At 38.8% G+C, this 17,292-nt stretch overlaps 2 protein-coding genes across 2 annotated transcripts; one reads left to right on the forward strand and one right to left on the reverse strand.

The window, feature by feature from the left end:
- Positions 1 to 1,018: 1,018 nt before the first annotated feature.
- Positions 1,019 to 11,040, reverse strand: znf366 (zinc finger protein 366). The gene is made up of 7 exons (XM_028456896.1): positions 10,904 to 11,040; positions 5,727 to 6,710; positions 5,483 to 5,650; positions 3,278 to 3,428; positions 2,970 to 3,161; positions 1,466 to 1,640; positions 1,019 to 1,383 (listed from the first exon to the last, which is right to left on the reverse strand). The coding sequence occupies exons 2-7, from the start codon at positions 6,701 to 6,703 to the stop codon at positions 1,019 to 1,021; spliced, it is 2,028 nt and encodes a 675-aa protein (XP_028312697.1). The 5' UTR covers positions 6,704 to 6,710; positions 10,904 to 11,040.
- A 2,082-nt stretch (positions 11,041 to 13,122) lies between these two features.
- On the forward strand, positions 13,123 to 16,432 carry LOC114470158 (isotocin-neurophysin IT 1-like). Its single transcript, XM_028458175.1, has 4 exons — positions 13,123 to 13,215; positions 13,313 to 13,434; positions 14,817 to 15,021; positions 16,089 to 16,432. Exons 2-4 carry the CDS (start codon positions 13,315 to 13,317, stop codon positions 16,229 to 16,231), a joined length of 468 nt encoding a protein of 155 aa, XP_028313976.1. The 5' UTR covers positions 13,123 to 13,215; positions 13,313 to 13,314; the 3' UTR covers positions 16,232 to 16,432.
- Positions 16,433 to 17,292: the final 860 nt, after the last annotated feature.

Raw genomic sequence — 17,292 nt, forward strand, 5'->3', positions numbered from 1 at the left:
GAGGATTAGGACCAATTTTGATGGAGAAAATTATTGAAGATTGAAGTCGAAGTATTGAAAATCAACTCAAAATACTAATATCGGGATAAAAGTTAAAGGTTTGCTTATAAAGTCAGATCTACGGGAGATTTGACTGATGCAGACTTTCGACTTTCATCACAATATTGTATTTTGAGTTTATTTTTTAAATTTCAACTTTAATCTCAAATTTTCTACATTAATCTAGGCCACATGTGTCAAACTCATGGCTCAGGAGCCAAATCCGGCCCTTTGGAACATCCTATTCGGCCAGTAGGAGAAATTAAACATGACAGAGAAAACATGAATCATTGTGTAAATGAAACTCAACAATATTTGTAGGTGCTCAAAGTTTCCCGGTGCTTATATTGCATGGTTGAGTGTAATGTTTAATGTTTAATGTTAAACTGTTGAAAAAATCAAAACATTTTTACAAAATTCTTACATTTTCCTCAAAGCACTATATAATATTTCCCTTAATTTAATAGAAATTGGTCACAAAATTGAGGGAATTTAAAGTGAAGATGCTGTTAGGACTGATATCTGTCACTTATTGCTTGGATATTATCATTTCCTACATATTTAGTATTTTATGTATAAGTAGAAATGCAAACTAGGGCATAATAATGTTGGAATTACTATTTTTCCCACGTAAAAAATCTGTGGCCCACTTGAGATCAAACTGCTCCGTGTTTGGCCCCTGAACTAAAATGAGTTTGACACCCCTAATCGAGACATTCCACCTTATTCTTGATTTCCCGAAAATTATTTTCTCCATCAAAATTGGCCTGATCAAAATCTGCTTCTGTAATAACCAGACAACTTTTAGGATTATTTTTGCTGGAAACTGTAAACACACCTGTATGAATGCTCCATTTAATGACGTATAATGACCTCTGCAGCTGCTGGTGTGGCTCTAACTCTCCTCCATACCTTCTGCCTCTGAGTCAGTGAGCAGCTTTAACACCACAAACATCTGCACGGACAGATGTTTGTGGTGTTAAAGCTGCTCTCCAGGCTCTGCGTCTGACTCAGATGTTTCATCATTAGATCCGTACTCTGCACTCAGACCCTGCGCTTCTTTTTCTGACCCCTTCTCATGCGTCTCATCTAAACCTGCGTCGTGAGGAGAGGTTTTCCCTCCTTCTGTCGCCTGCTCCACCTCGGGGCTGAACTGGCTCCTTCTAAACAAACTCTCCTCGTCTTCCTCCTGACACGAGCTTCCAGGCGTGCTCCTCCCATCAGACTGGGAAAGATGGAGGCCAAGGGGCTTCCTCCTAGACAGATCGAACGGCTCCTCCTGACTGAAGTGAGTGAGGAGGCCCATTGGAGCGGACAGACAGAAACGGCTCTGCTGGCGAAACACTGAAACAAAAAGAAACCATCCAGTGTCAGAAGTATTTTCCATTTAATAGATGCAGATTTTCACACGTGTGTGTTTGCTCACATCTTTCATCCAGGCCTCGGTCCATGACTCCGTGTTTCACTTTCATGTGTCTGGTGAGGTTTCCCTTCAGCGTGAATTTGCTGGGACAGTAGAGGCATTTGAAGGGTTTGCTGTCTGAGTGCAGATGCATATGGCCCATGAGGTTGTGCATCCTGTTGAATTCCTTTCCACAAAGCTGAAAATACAAGAAAATTGCAGTGATCAGAGGTGAAAAATATTATTGATTAAGTCTAACAGTGAGGTTTTACACTCTTGCCAGGTGTAAGAACAATCATTAAACATGGGACGTGATGTTAAATCGTCCCTTGTGCCAAAAGAGGGTAGTAATACAAGGTTTACCATTTCAGAGCATGGCATGGGAGCTGAGTCTCAGACATGGGAAGGATGCAAATGAATCAGGGGGTATTTTGGTCTTTTTAATTCCAGACACCCTCATCAAAGGTGGCCAGCTACAGGGTGATCAACCCTAAGCTTGCGTTCCATAACTGTTTACCACTCTCTGCAGCTTTGAGCCACTAAAGTTTGAACTATTACAGAGATAATTACCTCAGAAACTACTAGCGAGTTTCAATGCAATGATAAATATTGTAAATTAAAGTATTTTATTGACAAAAACTAAATATTTGAAGTAGATTAGTGTCCAATATTTGTATCGGCAACACTTTGTTTGTCACTTGTCTGTATCTTTGGTTGAAATAAACATTATGCCCAGAACAATAATAATAAAACAATAGGATGACATCTCCTATACCCAATGCTTTTTTTTCTGACAATTCTTGTTTGTTAGATGATGAATTTCCTCCTCATACTGAGGTGTTGAGTGACACGTAATCATGAATGAATGTGTAGGAATTCAGATTTAAAATCACATATTCAAACACCCCTCTTTCCCCCTCTTTGCGCTCAGTGCACACACACACACACACACACACATACACACACTCGCAAACACGCACTAGAAAAACAGAGAGAGAGAAAGAGGAAGCAACATTGAACCGTGCCAGGAGGAGAACAGGGAAGGGCTACTCCTGTGCTGTCCTTCCTCTGCATTCTTTTTTAATAGGGTGGTCCTTTCCTTCAGAAGGAGAGAGGGACTGTAAACTGTCCAAGAGGACCGTGAGAAAACAGGAAACCTCCCTCCAGCAGTAGAGAAAGCGAGATGAAATCTATTTGAGGGCCTCGTTCTCGGGGGAGGCTGGGGCTCCATTGTTAGAAAGGCCTCTTGTGCAGCAATATCCTTCCTATGGACGAGGAGGCTTCCACTCCCATTAGCCGCTCTGCTATCTAGTCATTGAAGGACGCCTGGAGTCCAACTCCAAGGGTGAACGATGAAGAAATTTTTAGCTACACTGATTTATCTTCACCTGACCATGCGTTAGTCAAACACCTCTGCCATGTAGGATGCTAACCATAGGATGCTATCACTTGATCAACACCCCAAAATACAAAACAAAGTGATAAAAGTATGTATGATTTGTCATAATTTGTGTCAAACTGCTCGCACCTTGCATTTGTAGGGTTTGATGTCCGAGTGGACGATCATGTGAGCCTTGAGTGTCTGTTTTTGGACGAAGCTCTTGAAGCAGAGGTGGCACTGGTACGCCCGTATGTTGGTGTGGATGAGGACGTGGCGCTTCATGTTGGCCAGCAGGGTGAACTCACGACCACAGATACGGCACTTGTGCTCCTTCACACCCTGAAGGATGGATTTACAACACATTTAAATCATACATTATTGTTTGAAACATTAGACCAGTACACTATGACACATTAAAGATGTTTTTTTACCCTGCTCGATTACCCTAAACCTACTTTGTGAGTGAGTGTGTGTTGCTTGAGGTGGTGAGACTGGATGAACTCCATTCCACATTCGCTGCAGATGTACGGTCGGATGTCTTTGTGTTTCATCATGTGGTTCTGAAGCTGACTGGGATACTGGAAAGTCTTCTGACACTCTGTACACCTGCAGAGGACAACAACAGACCACACAGACAGGTGAAATATGGGACATCTACTGTATACATCCTGAAGGCCAGGGTTGCTCTTAATTGATCAACCAAAAGTTTAGTTGAATGTTGAGCTTCAAAATGCAATGTTTTGATAGAAGCTAACATTCAGTCTATATACAGTAACTGCTGGAAATGATTCTTGTTTTTTTTTATCAGATAAAGACGTAGTCCTCATAGATTAATAAATCATAGTTCATTATTTAAAAAAAAAGATTGAAAAGTTTGTTTTGATCTCCACTGTAAACCCTGACATTTTGACATTTTCGAAAATGTTTCTTGCATTGCATTGTGGGATGTAGAGTCCCGTAGACGAATGAATAGAAGTGTTTTCTCGTGTTTCGTCACAAGACAAGGACAACAGTGATTTTGTTCTGGTTTGTTATTGATGTTCTCCGGGATAACTCTTCAGGTTCAACTTGGCCGAATCTGAATTTTTATTTTATTTTATTTTTTTCTTTTCGTGTAAGCTCCAAAATAAACATCTGACATTGTTTTACCTCAACTTTCGGTGAAAACACCAGAAATGTTTCCGGAAGTCACTTTAGCAGAGTTTTTGGGGTCAAACACAAGAAATCACAGCAAGAATGAAGTAAAAACACTTCAATGCCTCCGTCTACAGGACTCCACATCCCACAATGCAAAGCGCCAAACTTTTCAAACAATGTCAATTAAAGAGTGAGCGATATTTCTTTTATTTTTGTATTTTTCATGGTTTGTCTTTTGTAGGCTCTGATACTGTTGCTTTGACTCCATGCTTGGTTGTCAACACACACACATACACATTGTGCACTGTTTTTACACGATCTCAAAGTATTGATGCAGTCGGCTGAAATGGTCATGATGATAAATCAGAAGAAACATGTTTGCTCCAGCCTTCCTGTTATACGATCCCCTTCCTAAAGTCCAGGAAAACCCCCAAAATGTTTGTACACACATGACTCTTAAGCTTGGTTTCAGGTTCCGCTTCAGGACCTACACCGGGGGCATGCCATCAACATGATGCGGAAGTTGGCCCTTTTACTTCTGCGTGGAGGGAACGCCTCGCTATGCGATTGGCCGCCGTGCCGCTAGGAGGTGTGGCTGTGTGTTGTTGCATTAAAAATCCCTTGTTTATCTTATGGTCAGTATGTTTTGTTTTTTTAAGCATCTTAAAATGTAATTTATTTGGGAAGTGGGGAGTTGGAGCGGGACAGCGCTGTAAAGATCGCTTTAAACATAACGTCGTGTCTGCTCCTCTATCAGCCTCCACAGCATGTTGGTCATTGTTTACTGTAAATGAAACACACACACACTGTAGGTACAGTGGTGATAATAACAGTAAACACACACCTTTTGTCTGTGATCGACTCCGTTTGGCGGTGCTTCACGTGTGCTGCAGCCATGAAAGGAAATAATAAAACTCTGGCACTTTTATTAGTCCGTTTTGGTTCTCTCTGTGACACAATCCACTGTAGAAACAACTCTCGTATCGCTACGCTAAAAGTTGTAACATGGCGGTGTGACTGGAAAAGGCAGTGACTGGTGCTGAGGTTTGGAGCTGACCAATCAAAGCCCTAGCTGACTACTCGTTAAGGTGTTGACTCGACCGGTAGTCAGGATTTTTGGGAGGCGCACGTATGGTTACGGGGGAGGGGGTCTGCGCCTACGTGCATCTACGTGCGTCTACGGTGGGGATTTTAAGCAGAACCTTAAATTAGGCTTCACTTCTGAGACTCACCTGTGTATGAGCTGTTTGCAGGAACAGCAGTCCTGCTAAAACTTTGCTTGTGACTAATTAGAATAAATTACACTGAGAAATAGTACGACTTTTGTCATCTGTCCTCAGAGTTGCTCAATTAAAAGATCTGGGAAGAAGGTAAAGAAAAAACCTTACAAGAGTACGTATTTTTCCAAACAAATGATCTTTGATTTATTGATCTATGAGGTACCGTATATGTCTTTATCTGATAAAAAGAAAAACTATTGTCTACAGTAGCTTTAACTAATGGTAAAGCGAGTTGTTCATCACCTGTATAGAGTGGGACCCCTGTGAACAGTCAGGTGTCTCTTCAGCTGGGTCAGCGTAGGGAAGTCCAACCCACACTCCACACAAACGTTCTCCTGACCTTTTTCGTGCTTCAGCTCATGGGCCCGAAGTTCGCTGGGATAAGCAAAGCCCCGGCTGCACACGCCGCAGCTAGAGAAGCGATAAAAGGTGTTAACAATGGGAGAGAACACAACAGCCATTGTGCGGAGGGAGGAGCAGCACTCACCTGTAGGGCTTGACTTCACTGTGCTGCATCATGTGTCTCTTCAGGTGGCTGGTCTGCGTGAAGGCCTTGTGGCACACCTGGCACTTGTGGGGCCTCATGCCCTGGTGCGTGAGCAGGTGCGTGTGCAGGTGGCTCAGCTGCTTGAACAGCTTCCCGCACAGCTGACACCCGTGGGGCTTGATGCCGTTGTGTCCTAGTATGTGCGTGACCAAGTTGTACTTGGACGTGTACGACTTCTCACACATCCGACACTTCCATCGCTTCTGGTCGCCGCCCACGTCCACGTAGTAGCTGTCGTCTACTTGAACGTTGACGCTGAGCTTCTCGACATTGGTTGACCCACTTGGTGACGTCTGTTCTTTGGTTCCAGAATATGAGTTCTTTCTGTGGTAAAAGGGACTCTGAGGAAGATGCATGACAGGCCCCGGCATGAGGAAGGGGTACGGGAAAAGACTGTGGTGGAGCGGTGGGAAGTAGGATGGGTGGAGAAGGAATGGAGTGGGGGGCCAAACTGGAGACGGACTGAGAGGCTCCTGCTTCACATGGACTAGATGGTTTCTACCCGATGGCCTGCTTTGGTGCTGCAATCTGTTGAGTTCTATCATTCCATGGACGGCTTTGGAAGATGGCGGAGAAAGAGGCTTAAGTGGAAAGGTGGAGGGCTCCTCTGTCTTTTTATCCCTCCTATCTTCACCATCTTCCTCACTTTTTTCACATTTGTTTTCTTGGGTGTTTATTTCTCTTTTGCAATCCTTGGAGCTTTCCTTTGGGTTATAATCAAGCACAGGACAGAAAGTTGGTGGCCTGAAAGCACTGTAGGTAGCAGGTGATATGCCCAAAAATGGAGTGGACAACGTTGAAGGTTTAACGTAGAGTTGGGTTGGACGTATGTAGAAACTACGTTGCTGAGATATCTTTGGCTCTTTTCTGAAAGGAGGATTTCTTCCTTGTGAAGAGTTTTCTTCATCTTTCTCCATCGTTTTTCTACACAAAAGTCAAACTGGGGTTAGGAATAAGAAATTAGGACATTTGGAGAGTGACTGCATTGTTCAGTGATTTTGAGGTATTTGTCTGTATTTCTGTTGTTTTGATTGTTTTTGGAGTCATTTTGTACATTATTTTTTCATTTTATGTGTTTTTGTTTTTTATGTTTTTCTGGAGTGATTTTGTGTATTTCTGTTGTCCATTTTTTTACCCTAATTTCTTTGTAGCTGATTTGTGTATTTTGTTATCTTTCTGTAATTTTGTATGTTTTTTTAAGTGATTTTTGTGTATTCCTGTATATATTTCAGGGTTTTTTTTGTTTTGTGTTTTTTGTTATCCTTTTGTGTGTTTTCTATAATTTTGTGTGTTTGCTGTTGCTGTTTTGTGTATTTTTTTTATCCTTTTGTGTGTTTTCTATAATTTTGTATGTATTTTTGAGAAATTTTGTGTATTTTCATGATTTTCTATATGTTTTGGAGATTCTGTTATGGTTATGTATATTTTTTCTGTTATTTTTGTGTGTATTTGTGTATTTTTGTTATTTAGCATAAAATTAAACTAAGCATGTGGCCCCGGACCATTGCTCATGTCTGCTCTAAGGATTTGCTTTTAAAATGCTTCATTTGTGCTGATATACTGTCAACAGATCATCAAGAATGAAGTGGTTTAAAACTGTTTATTAAATCTTGCATGTTACTATTTTATTTGTGTTTTCTCCTGCTCGGTTTCAACAAAAAATAATGATGAGGTTGAAGCTGTTGCAGATTTGAGACACTTAGTTGATGGTTCATCAGAAGGTGAAACAGTGCAGGCATTGTTATTGTCGGTCAAACTCCTGAAGTTTGTAGACGACACGACCATCATCGTCTCATCTCTGATGGAGACGAGTCTGACTACAGGTGGAGACAGACCGGCTGGTGTCCTGGTGCAGCCAGAACAACCTGAAGCTCAACGCTTTAAAGACAGTGGAGATGATAGCAGACTTCAGGAAGAACCCAGCCCCCCTCATCCCCCTCACCCTGGGAGACTCTACAGTGAGCTCTGTGGAGCTTCCTGAGGGACCATCATCACTCAGGACCTCAAGTGGGAGCTGAACATCAGCTCCCTTATCAAAAAAGCTCAGCAGAGGATGTACTTCCTGCGGCAGCTGAAGAAGTTTAGTCTGCCAACAAAGATGATGGTGAACTTCTACAGCTCCATCATCCAGTCCATCCTCTGCTCCTCCATCACCATCTGGTACGCTGCAGCTACGGCCAAGGACAAGGCCAGACTGCAGCGTATCATCCACTCTGCAGAGAAGGTCATCGGCTGCAATCTGCCCTCCCTCCAGGACCTGTACGCCTCCAGGATTTTGAGGCTTGCAGGAAAAATTGTGGCCGACCCCTCCCACCCCAGTCATAAACTGTTTCAATCTCTCCCTTCTGGAAGGAGGTTTCGGTCCATCAGGACCAGAACCTCCAGACACAAAAACAGCTTCTTTCCCTCTGCCACCATCCACATGAACACACCCCAAGTCACCCACTGAACCCCCCCCCTCCCACCCGATCACCACCTCCATGATGACAATATATGCTGCACTGTATATATATAAGGGCGCACGGTGGCTTAGTGGTTAGCACGTCCGCCTCACAGCAAGAAGGTCCTGGGTTCAAGCCCTGGGGTGGACACTTGGGTCCTTTCTGTGTGGAGTTTGCATGTTCTCCCCGTGCTGCGTGGGTTTCCTCCGGGTACTCCGGCTTCCTCCCACAATCCAAAAACATGACTGTAAGGTTGATTGGAGTCTCTAAAATGCCCATAGGAGTGAATGAGAGAGTGAATGGTTGTCTGTGTCTCTGTTGCCCTGTGATGGACTGGCGCCCTGTCCAGGGTGTACCCCCGCCAAGCGCCCTATGAGAGCCGGAGATTGGCACCGGCAGACCCCCGCGACCCTGTTAAACGGGAAATAAGCGGGTAAGAAAATGGATGGATGGATGGATGTATATATATATATTTATATTTATCCTATTTATCCTTTATTCTCTATCTATCCTTTATTTATCCCTCATCCTTTATATTTATCATTATTATTATTATTGTTGCTGGGTTGTTCTTTGTTTTTTTTATTTTTTTTGTTGTTGTTTGTTTTGTGCACCAACTACCAAGACAAATTCCTTGTACTGTCCTTAAAACTGTACATGGCCATTAAAAACATTTCTGATTCTGATTCTGATTGTAGAAAAAACAACCTGGTACACAAACAATGCAAAATCAGGTCAACATCCACCTTTAACTGATGAAACTGAAACTTTTAACTTCTTTTTTTCTGCAACGATTTTTTATTTTTTTTTTACCTGAAATTAGGAAGTTAGTCAGTAAGTTGCTCACCTCCAAGCTCCCACACCTTTTTCGCTTCTCTTTCGCTTTTATTTCCTTGTACTGTTTTTTTTTTTTTTGCTTGAATATCTTAAAAGGACTTCCTCTTTTTCTTTCCTCCAGCTATGTCATGCTTTAGTGAACATCGCTGTGTTTCGCTGAGTCACTAAAGATCAAGTATAACATATAAATACAAATCTAGTTTAATCTTAGGTGAGCGATACAGAAAACTACAGATTTTTTGGGGGGAAGAGGAGCAATTTCAACATTTCTGTTCTTGTGTTTTGTTTATTTGTGTTTGTGTGTCTATAAATCACTAAAAATACCATAGGTGTAAAAGATGACGACACAGTTATGAGAAACTTCAGGACTTTCTTCTGCAGAAGTCCTGAAATTTGTAAACAAGTTGGGTTAAAAAAAAAGAAGAAAAATCATTATAATTTCAGAATGTCTTTTGGACAAATTGCCCATAGGTTTTAAAGAAAACAACTTGCGATTAAAAATGACAGTAATTGTGTACTATATATGAGCAGAGAGACGTTACAAGTCCCCATATCTAAAACAAATTCCTTGTATTGTGAAAAAACCCCATCTTTTTCTGATGCTGATATATTTGGGAGTGTCATACATTTTTGAATTTGGATTGATTAGGGTTTCTGGAACTAAACATTTTTTCAACATAACAATTCATATTTTTTTTTGTAATTTTTAAAAACATAATGTGTGACAATACGAACAAAATCTTACCTTGCCCCACCGGAACTTCCGCTATGGCCCGCAGTAAGATTTTGTTCGTATTGTCACACATTATGTTTTAAAAAATCACTAAAAAAAATGAGACCATGAGTTTGACACCCCTGCCTTAACACTGAAGGTATACTGTAATTGGCATCAGCACAGAACTTTGTTTATGTCAGCGTTAAAGTAGGGAAGTGTATGACTTCTGCATGAGATTCATGCTTTACTGAATATACATGATCATTAATCACCGTTTGTGCGTGTCATATATACTGTACATGTGTTTTACAATCTGTGTTTCTTTGTTAAATGTCTGTAATTGTGTCAAAAGATTGATTAAATCAAATTCTTTATCTCAAGATTTTATTTGATATCTTTTAAAGAATGGCTGCAAATTAAATCAAATAATTTTCCTTTTATAAGGATCAATATACAGATCAAATAATTAACTACATATGCACTTTAAGTCTTTGATTACATGCCAGGATTATTGGTTAATTATTACATTCATGTATACATTTAATTCCAGCAAGTTCATCTTGTAATGATAAAATGTTAGGGTTTCGTTTATTCAGACAACTTGTTTCAGGAAATTTACTTTGATCTCAACTGCTGACTGTCAGTCTTCACATCAAAGCGATCAGTAGATGCCTCTGAGGAAGACTGACAGTTGGCAGTCGAAAACATGTCAGGAGATCAAAGTGAATTTCAAAGTAAATTTCCTGAAAAAAGTTGTCTGAACGCTGGTAAATGAAACCTTAACATATCAATGTTAATCATATTAATTTGTTTATTCCTGATGAGTGTTAGTATGAGGGACTTTTGTATGAGGTTGAGGTACGTTTATGACAGCGAACAATGACAGAATTCAACGCATACATAAAAAAATACACAAATAAAGACAAACCTATTTCTTCTTGCAATGCAAAGCCAAATAAAACACGTGTGTAATTCAAAGGGATGTGCAACATTTGATCTTTGTGAGGGTCCAACTCACGCCTGCATTCCATTAGAGGTGAGGCTCCTCCTCACATGCCACCAGTGCCATGTAGCTGTGTGTGTGTGTGTGTGTGTGTGTGTGTGTGTGTGTGTGTGTGACTTACCAGCTGAGTGTGTAGCCCTCTGTGTGTTTTCTGTGATGCTGAAGCTGCACCTTAGTTTCTTCCTCCTGCTCGCTCTGCAACCCTCCTGACAATGAGCCACCCATCCATCCACCGATAGCATTTGAAGTGACTTAAGAAAGAGAACAGGAACAATCACTTTGTTCTCATTTTTCAGATGAGTACCTTCGGAGAGAAGGAAGGAAGGGAGGGGAGAGGAAGTCAACAAGCCCTAGTAGTGCCTTCCTGCAGAAAAATAAGGAAACACTAGAGAGACATCGACGTTTCTCGATGAAAAAAAAGTGGATTGGAAGGAATGTAGGGGATGAAAGAAATCTGATGTTTTGCAGGAAAACTATGCAATGTGAAAGTTTCAGCAGTTGTGCAGTGGCATGCTATGATGGATGTGGATTAGCGTGTTAGGGGTTCTCTTTTGTTGAGAAAGACATTTTTAAAATAATTGGTTTATTTATTCATTTTTTTAAATGACTGCTACTGCATATGACTGAGAGGGAGATTTTCCTTTATCATATTATTGTTGATTTAAAGTTTTTACTGCTTATTTTAATGTTCTTATTGATTTTTAAACTGTTAAATGTTTTCTGTTCCACTTTTTATTCATGTAAAACACATTGAATTACCTTTTGTATGAAATGTAGAGCAGAGTAGAGTAGAGTGACTTTATTGACCCCCCAGTGTAGAAATGTACTGTCATTACAGCTCAGATAAAGTGCAAAAAAAAAGACAACAGAAGGCAACAAACAGAATACCCAAAAAATAGTGCAATGAAAAGATAAAATTAACAATACAATAATAGAGGCTATATATATACTGTATATAAATACAAATGTAAATAGAAAATACAAATACAAAAAAATATATGAAAAGAATGAAGAATATAGACATTTACATATTTACAATGCGCTATACAAATAGATTTGCATTTTTAAATAAAAACATTTTTCTTTTTTTTTACTACAATGTCAAAAACCTTCAAAATATTTCCTTTTTTTTTTTTTACATATCAGAGACAAATATAATAATTTTTAGGCATTAACAATAGTTGTGTGATGGTCAGGACAAATTAAGGTCCTTATTGTAGTGTGTTCTTGTACATTGTAATGGTTCATGAGTTTTCCTGACCTTGAAACTTCTGTTAGTGGGAATGTCAACACACCAGCAGACTATAGAGCATATATATACAAATCTAATTTAATCTTAGGTGAGTGATGCAGAAAAATACAGAAAATACAGATTTGCAGTATTATATATATATATATAAATATATATATACTATGTACTATAAAACTATGTAGGAAAAAATTATAAGAAGAAAAAAAAAGTTTATAGAATAGATATAAAATAATACTATCATCTATGAGTGTTGAACAGACAAATTAGAAAAATAAATAAATAAATAAAAGAAAAGAGAGAAAAATAAACAACAATAGCAGAAAAAAAACCACAATAATAATAATAATAATAATAATAATAACAATAATGTAAAAATCCAATTTCTGTCAAACATTCATTGAACAAAGACAATGATGTGAACTTTTTTAAATTGAAGATGAGGTGGCAGATATTAAAAGCAGCTCTAATTGAGCTCATATTATTAAAATGGTGAAACAGCCTTTAATTGATTGTGTCTAATCATTAGTTGTGTTAATGAACCCATGAGACCGATTAACCTCAGACCTGATCGCTGTGTGCATTAATCACAGCACACGATTAGAGCGGAGTGTGTGTGTGTGTGTGTGTGTCATAATGTATTTGTAAAACATTTATTTTGGGTAGTCTACATGATTAGAGCTTCAAAAACAAGCTTTTCATTCATAAACTCTCACTGTTCTGATTAATAGTTAAAAAAAGAAAACGTTGAAAAATGTTTAAATCAGTTTAAGCCAAAAGTTGTACTGAATTAATTTATATTCACTCTTTAATTATTTCATATTCACGTATTCTTCCTGACCTCTCCGGCTTTCATATCATCTCTGAAATGCACGGTCACGCACCACCAGCCCGTCTCCTGTTGACCCTATGGTTGGAAGCAAGTTCAGATCCACCATAATGTGACCATAATGTGACCATAATGTGACCATAATGTGACCTTTGACCTGTCCAGCGTAACGTCAGCGTCATTGTGAGCAAATCTAAAATAAGCTTATTAAGGAGTTTTAAGTGGTTTTTAGGTTTCGGTGTCACTCTCTAAAGATGTTCCAGGGGTATATAAGTCATGTTAGTGATGATGGGAGAGATAATAGAGACTTCAGCATCCATCTAAGAACGACTGCTGAAAGAACCTGAAGTTACAAGTGAGTACCGTACATTTGTTCTGTGAGAATGTTTCTGCTTCACAGGAGGTTTTTCCAACTATTATTTGTGTTGTTGTTTTTTGTCATGTCTGAGCAGAAATGAGCAAAGCTGCTGTATCCGTGTGTCTACTGTTCCTCCTGTCTGTTAGCTCAGCCTGTTACATCTCCAACTGCCCTGTTGGAGGAAAACGGTCCATAATGGACGCACCATTGCGTAAGGTGAGTGTGTGTTTGTTTGACAACATTTCACTGCAGATTAAGGCTTTTTCCTCCAAACAAAAGTGTTACCAGCATCTGGACTGACGTTCTGCATTAAGATGTTGCATTGGTTTTATTTTAAAGTTGCTGGAGACATCAGTTAAAGACATAATGTCAAAGTCCAACAAATCAAAGATCATTTGCTGCTTGAGACTTTGTTTAGCTCTCCACTGTTCATTGACATTGTCAGAAAAGTTTTGCGCATTGCATTGTGGGATGTGGAGTCCTGTAGACGGAAGCGTATAAGTGTTTTTTCTCACGGTGATTTGTTGCAATATACTAGCAAATGTTTATTTTGGGGCTTACACGGAAAGATCTGAATCCGGCCGAAAATCATAGTTCAGTAAATAAAAGATCATTTGCTTAAAAAAAACAATAAAAGGTTAAGATTACTGTGAATATTCTCTTTTTAACATTGTTAGAAAAGTTTCATGCATTGCATTGTGGGATGTGGAGTCCCGTAAACTGACGCATAGAAGTGTTTTTCCTTCATTTTTACTCTCATTTCTTGCGTTTTTCCTCAAAAAAAAAAAACCTCTGACACATTTCTGGTGTTTTGATGTGATTTGATCTCAAACTTTAAAATAAAATTAAGTAAATGAACAACAAAAATAGAACCCATCAGGGACGAGACAGTTCATATGTTTATGAATGTCAAACACATCATATATAAAATCAGTGGTTTAATATACACACGTATGTAAATACATATTTGCAGTAGTTGGAAAGCGACAGAATAAAGCAAAGCTTCTCTAGGTCTGCCCCCTCACTATAGTGTCCAAAAAAAAAAAAATGGCATACCACAATTTACTACTCAATTTACATTTTTATGGCAACAATACAACAACAAAAAAAAAAGAAAAAGAAAAGCGCAACATCATGGCAGAAGTTTTCACTGAAAGTTGTGGCAAAAATAATACTGAATGTGTATTTTGGGGCTTTAATTTGGCTGTAAATGAATATCTTGCAAAGTGAAGTGATATCACGGGGAATACCAGGACAAAAATGTAGTCAAAGTGTATCACTGTGCTCCTTATCTGGAGAAGAAACACAAGAAATCACAGTAAGAATGAAGTAAAAACACGTCGAAGCATCTGTTTAATGATCTATGACGCCTACACTATGGATTTATCTGCAGCAGCTTTAACTCAGTAAACACAAGTTTCAAGGATAACAACAGAAGACTAATGTATTTTCTAGGACAGATACACCTATAATAGAAATAATAACAGCAACAACTGCAACACATAAAACAACTCACACACTGGTGCGACACTCAGAAGCACAGATGAATCAATCATTTCATGAGTTAACCCAGAATAAATCCTTGCTTCCTGTTTCAGTGCATGCCCTGTGGCCCCGGAGATCGGGGCCGCTGCTTTGGCCCCAGTATCTGCTGTGGGGAGGGTCTGGGCTGCCTGCTGGGCTCCCCAGACACCACTCACTGTGTGGAGGAGAACTACCTGCTCACTCCCTGCCAGGCTGGAGGGAAACCCTGTGGATCTGAGGGAGGACACTGTGCTACTTCAGGACTCTGCTGTGATGCAGGTCAGAGCATTTTCATTCACTGAAGTTTATTACTGGGCTTCTGTAGGTGACAAAAGCCATTTATTGACTTTTCTATAGGTCAAATTCTACTTTTCTCGAGGTTTAGATCCTTCATGGGTTTATTCAACAGTTCTGCGATAAAGTCTCAATGCCATAAACATTTGCCCTGTTGCTCAACGAGAAGGAGTCCATGGTCCCAGGTTTATAAACCCTGATAACAACATATCACCACAGGTGTAAAAAGTAATGATACATCCTACTCAAGTAGAAGTACTGCTATTTGAGTGAAATTATACTCAAGTACAAGTAAGTCATAACACCCCCCATGTTTATTTTTGGTTAGAAATCTTGCCACGATTCCCTTGCGTAAACTAAAAAAGGAAGAAATGAAATCATTCACATTTTTAACTTAATTTATTTTCCACAAAGGCATCTGTATAAAATAAAAGGTTTGTCAAAATGTATAATTCTTTTTAAAAATAAAATCAGATAATACTAGAGCACTCGCAGAGCGCAGACTTCCGCCAAGTCCAGCACAAGTACCAGGCGGGGCATACACACAACGCACTTCCCTACCATTACTACATTACCCATAAGCCACTGCGCTTAAATGATGCAGGGTAAAACATAACCTTCCTCTATGCGCTTTTGCGCTTGGCCGAGGTCAATTAATTCATTAAAAAAAAAATAATTTATTAGGCTCTAAGTATAACTACATTTATGAACTCTGGAAAATAACCAGCATTCATTGTTGTTTTGGCGTGGTGCATTACTTTAATCTGATTGGTCGGCTATGGTGTGATGCATTTGATTGTTTTTTGGTCATTTAATTTTTTGTAGTTTCACAATGTACATTAATCATTTTAAAACAAAATATAATAAGTTACTCTGTAACGGTTGGGTGTAGAAATGTAACAAATTACTTCTTTTAAAATTTACTCAAGTACAAGTAAAATGACTGATTGAGTAATATACTCAAAATAATACAAGTACCCATAAAATCAAGTGAATTACAGTAACATGAGTACTTGTAATCCATCTGTAAATCACTGAACCTTTCCTCACAGAGAGCTGTGTTATGGACCAATCCTGCCTCACCGATGAGGAAGGAGATGATTCCACCAGCCAGTTCGATGGTGAACCCAATGAAATCCTCCTCAGGCTTTTGCACCTTGCTGGCCACGCCCTTCCTCACCGGATCCACCAATGAGCTTCACCTGATGCCAGAAACAGCGAGTTGTAATGTTTTTTTTCCCTTTAGTTAGTGATTTATCACAATATTTAGCCCCTCCTCCGGCTTATTTCTGTAGTGCCTTTACCCATATATAGAAATCTTTGTATTAAAAAGAAGCAGAACAATGGCAGTCCAGATATCTGCATGCTGAAATAAAGATGTGAGAGACTGAAAAAAGGGTTTCTTTGATTTATTTATAGGTACCATGTGCACAAAAAGTCTTCTCCATGAGTAACGAGTGAGCCTGTATGGTCATAGTGTTTCATAGTTGACATATTTTAAACATTTAGCTAAGTTTCCTCACGTTTAACTAATTTTTCTTTCATTTGAGACAAATTAATGTAAAACAGCATGTTCTATATTATTGTTACAAATGTGTAAACATAAAAAATAAATCTAAATGTTAATCTAAATGTTAAATGTAACACTAAATGTTAAATATAAATCTAAATTATAAAACTGAATCTAAATGTTAAATTGGTCGCCAAGTGTAAAGCTAAACTTTTAGAAATTGTACAAAGTGGGCAGGTCAGCGAATAATTTCAAAACATTTAGCTTTAGACTTGGCAACCAATTTAATGTTTAGATTTAGATTTAGCATTTATACTTACCATTTAAATTTATATTTAGCATTTAGATTTACCATTTAAATTTAGTTTTAGCATTTAAATTTAGCATTTAGATTTAACATTTAGAATATAGGTTTAGATTTACCATTTAGATTTAGTTTTCATGTGTACACATTTTTAACAATGATATAGAACATGCTGTTTTACATGAACTTCTGTCTCAAATGAAAGAAAAATTAAGTAAATGTGAGGAAAGTGAGCTAAAAGTTCAAAAAATGTCAGCTATGAAAAAGTGACCCAGTTTTTACATTTAGCACCCCATAAACATGAGCCTTATCGGCCAACTGTGTGTGTACATACTTATCATTGAGTGTAGAGAGCCTGAAGTCATCCTTATCTTTCAGGCGTTCTGCTTTGTACAATCTTAGAAACGGATCTGTGTGTAAAATCACATGATGCTGTGCTGCA

This window comes from Gouania willdenowi, chromosome 9 (genome assembly GCF_900634775.1).
Source record: "Gouania willdenowi chromosome 9, fGouWil2.1, whole genome shotgun sequence".
Classification (NCBI taxonomy): Eukaryota; Metazoa; Chordata; class Actinopteri; order Blenniiformes; family Gobiesocidae; genus Gouania; species Gouania willdenowi.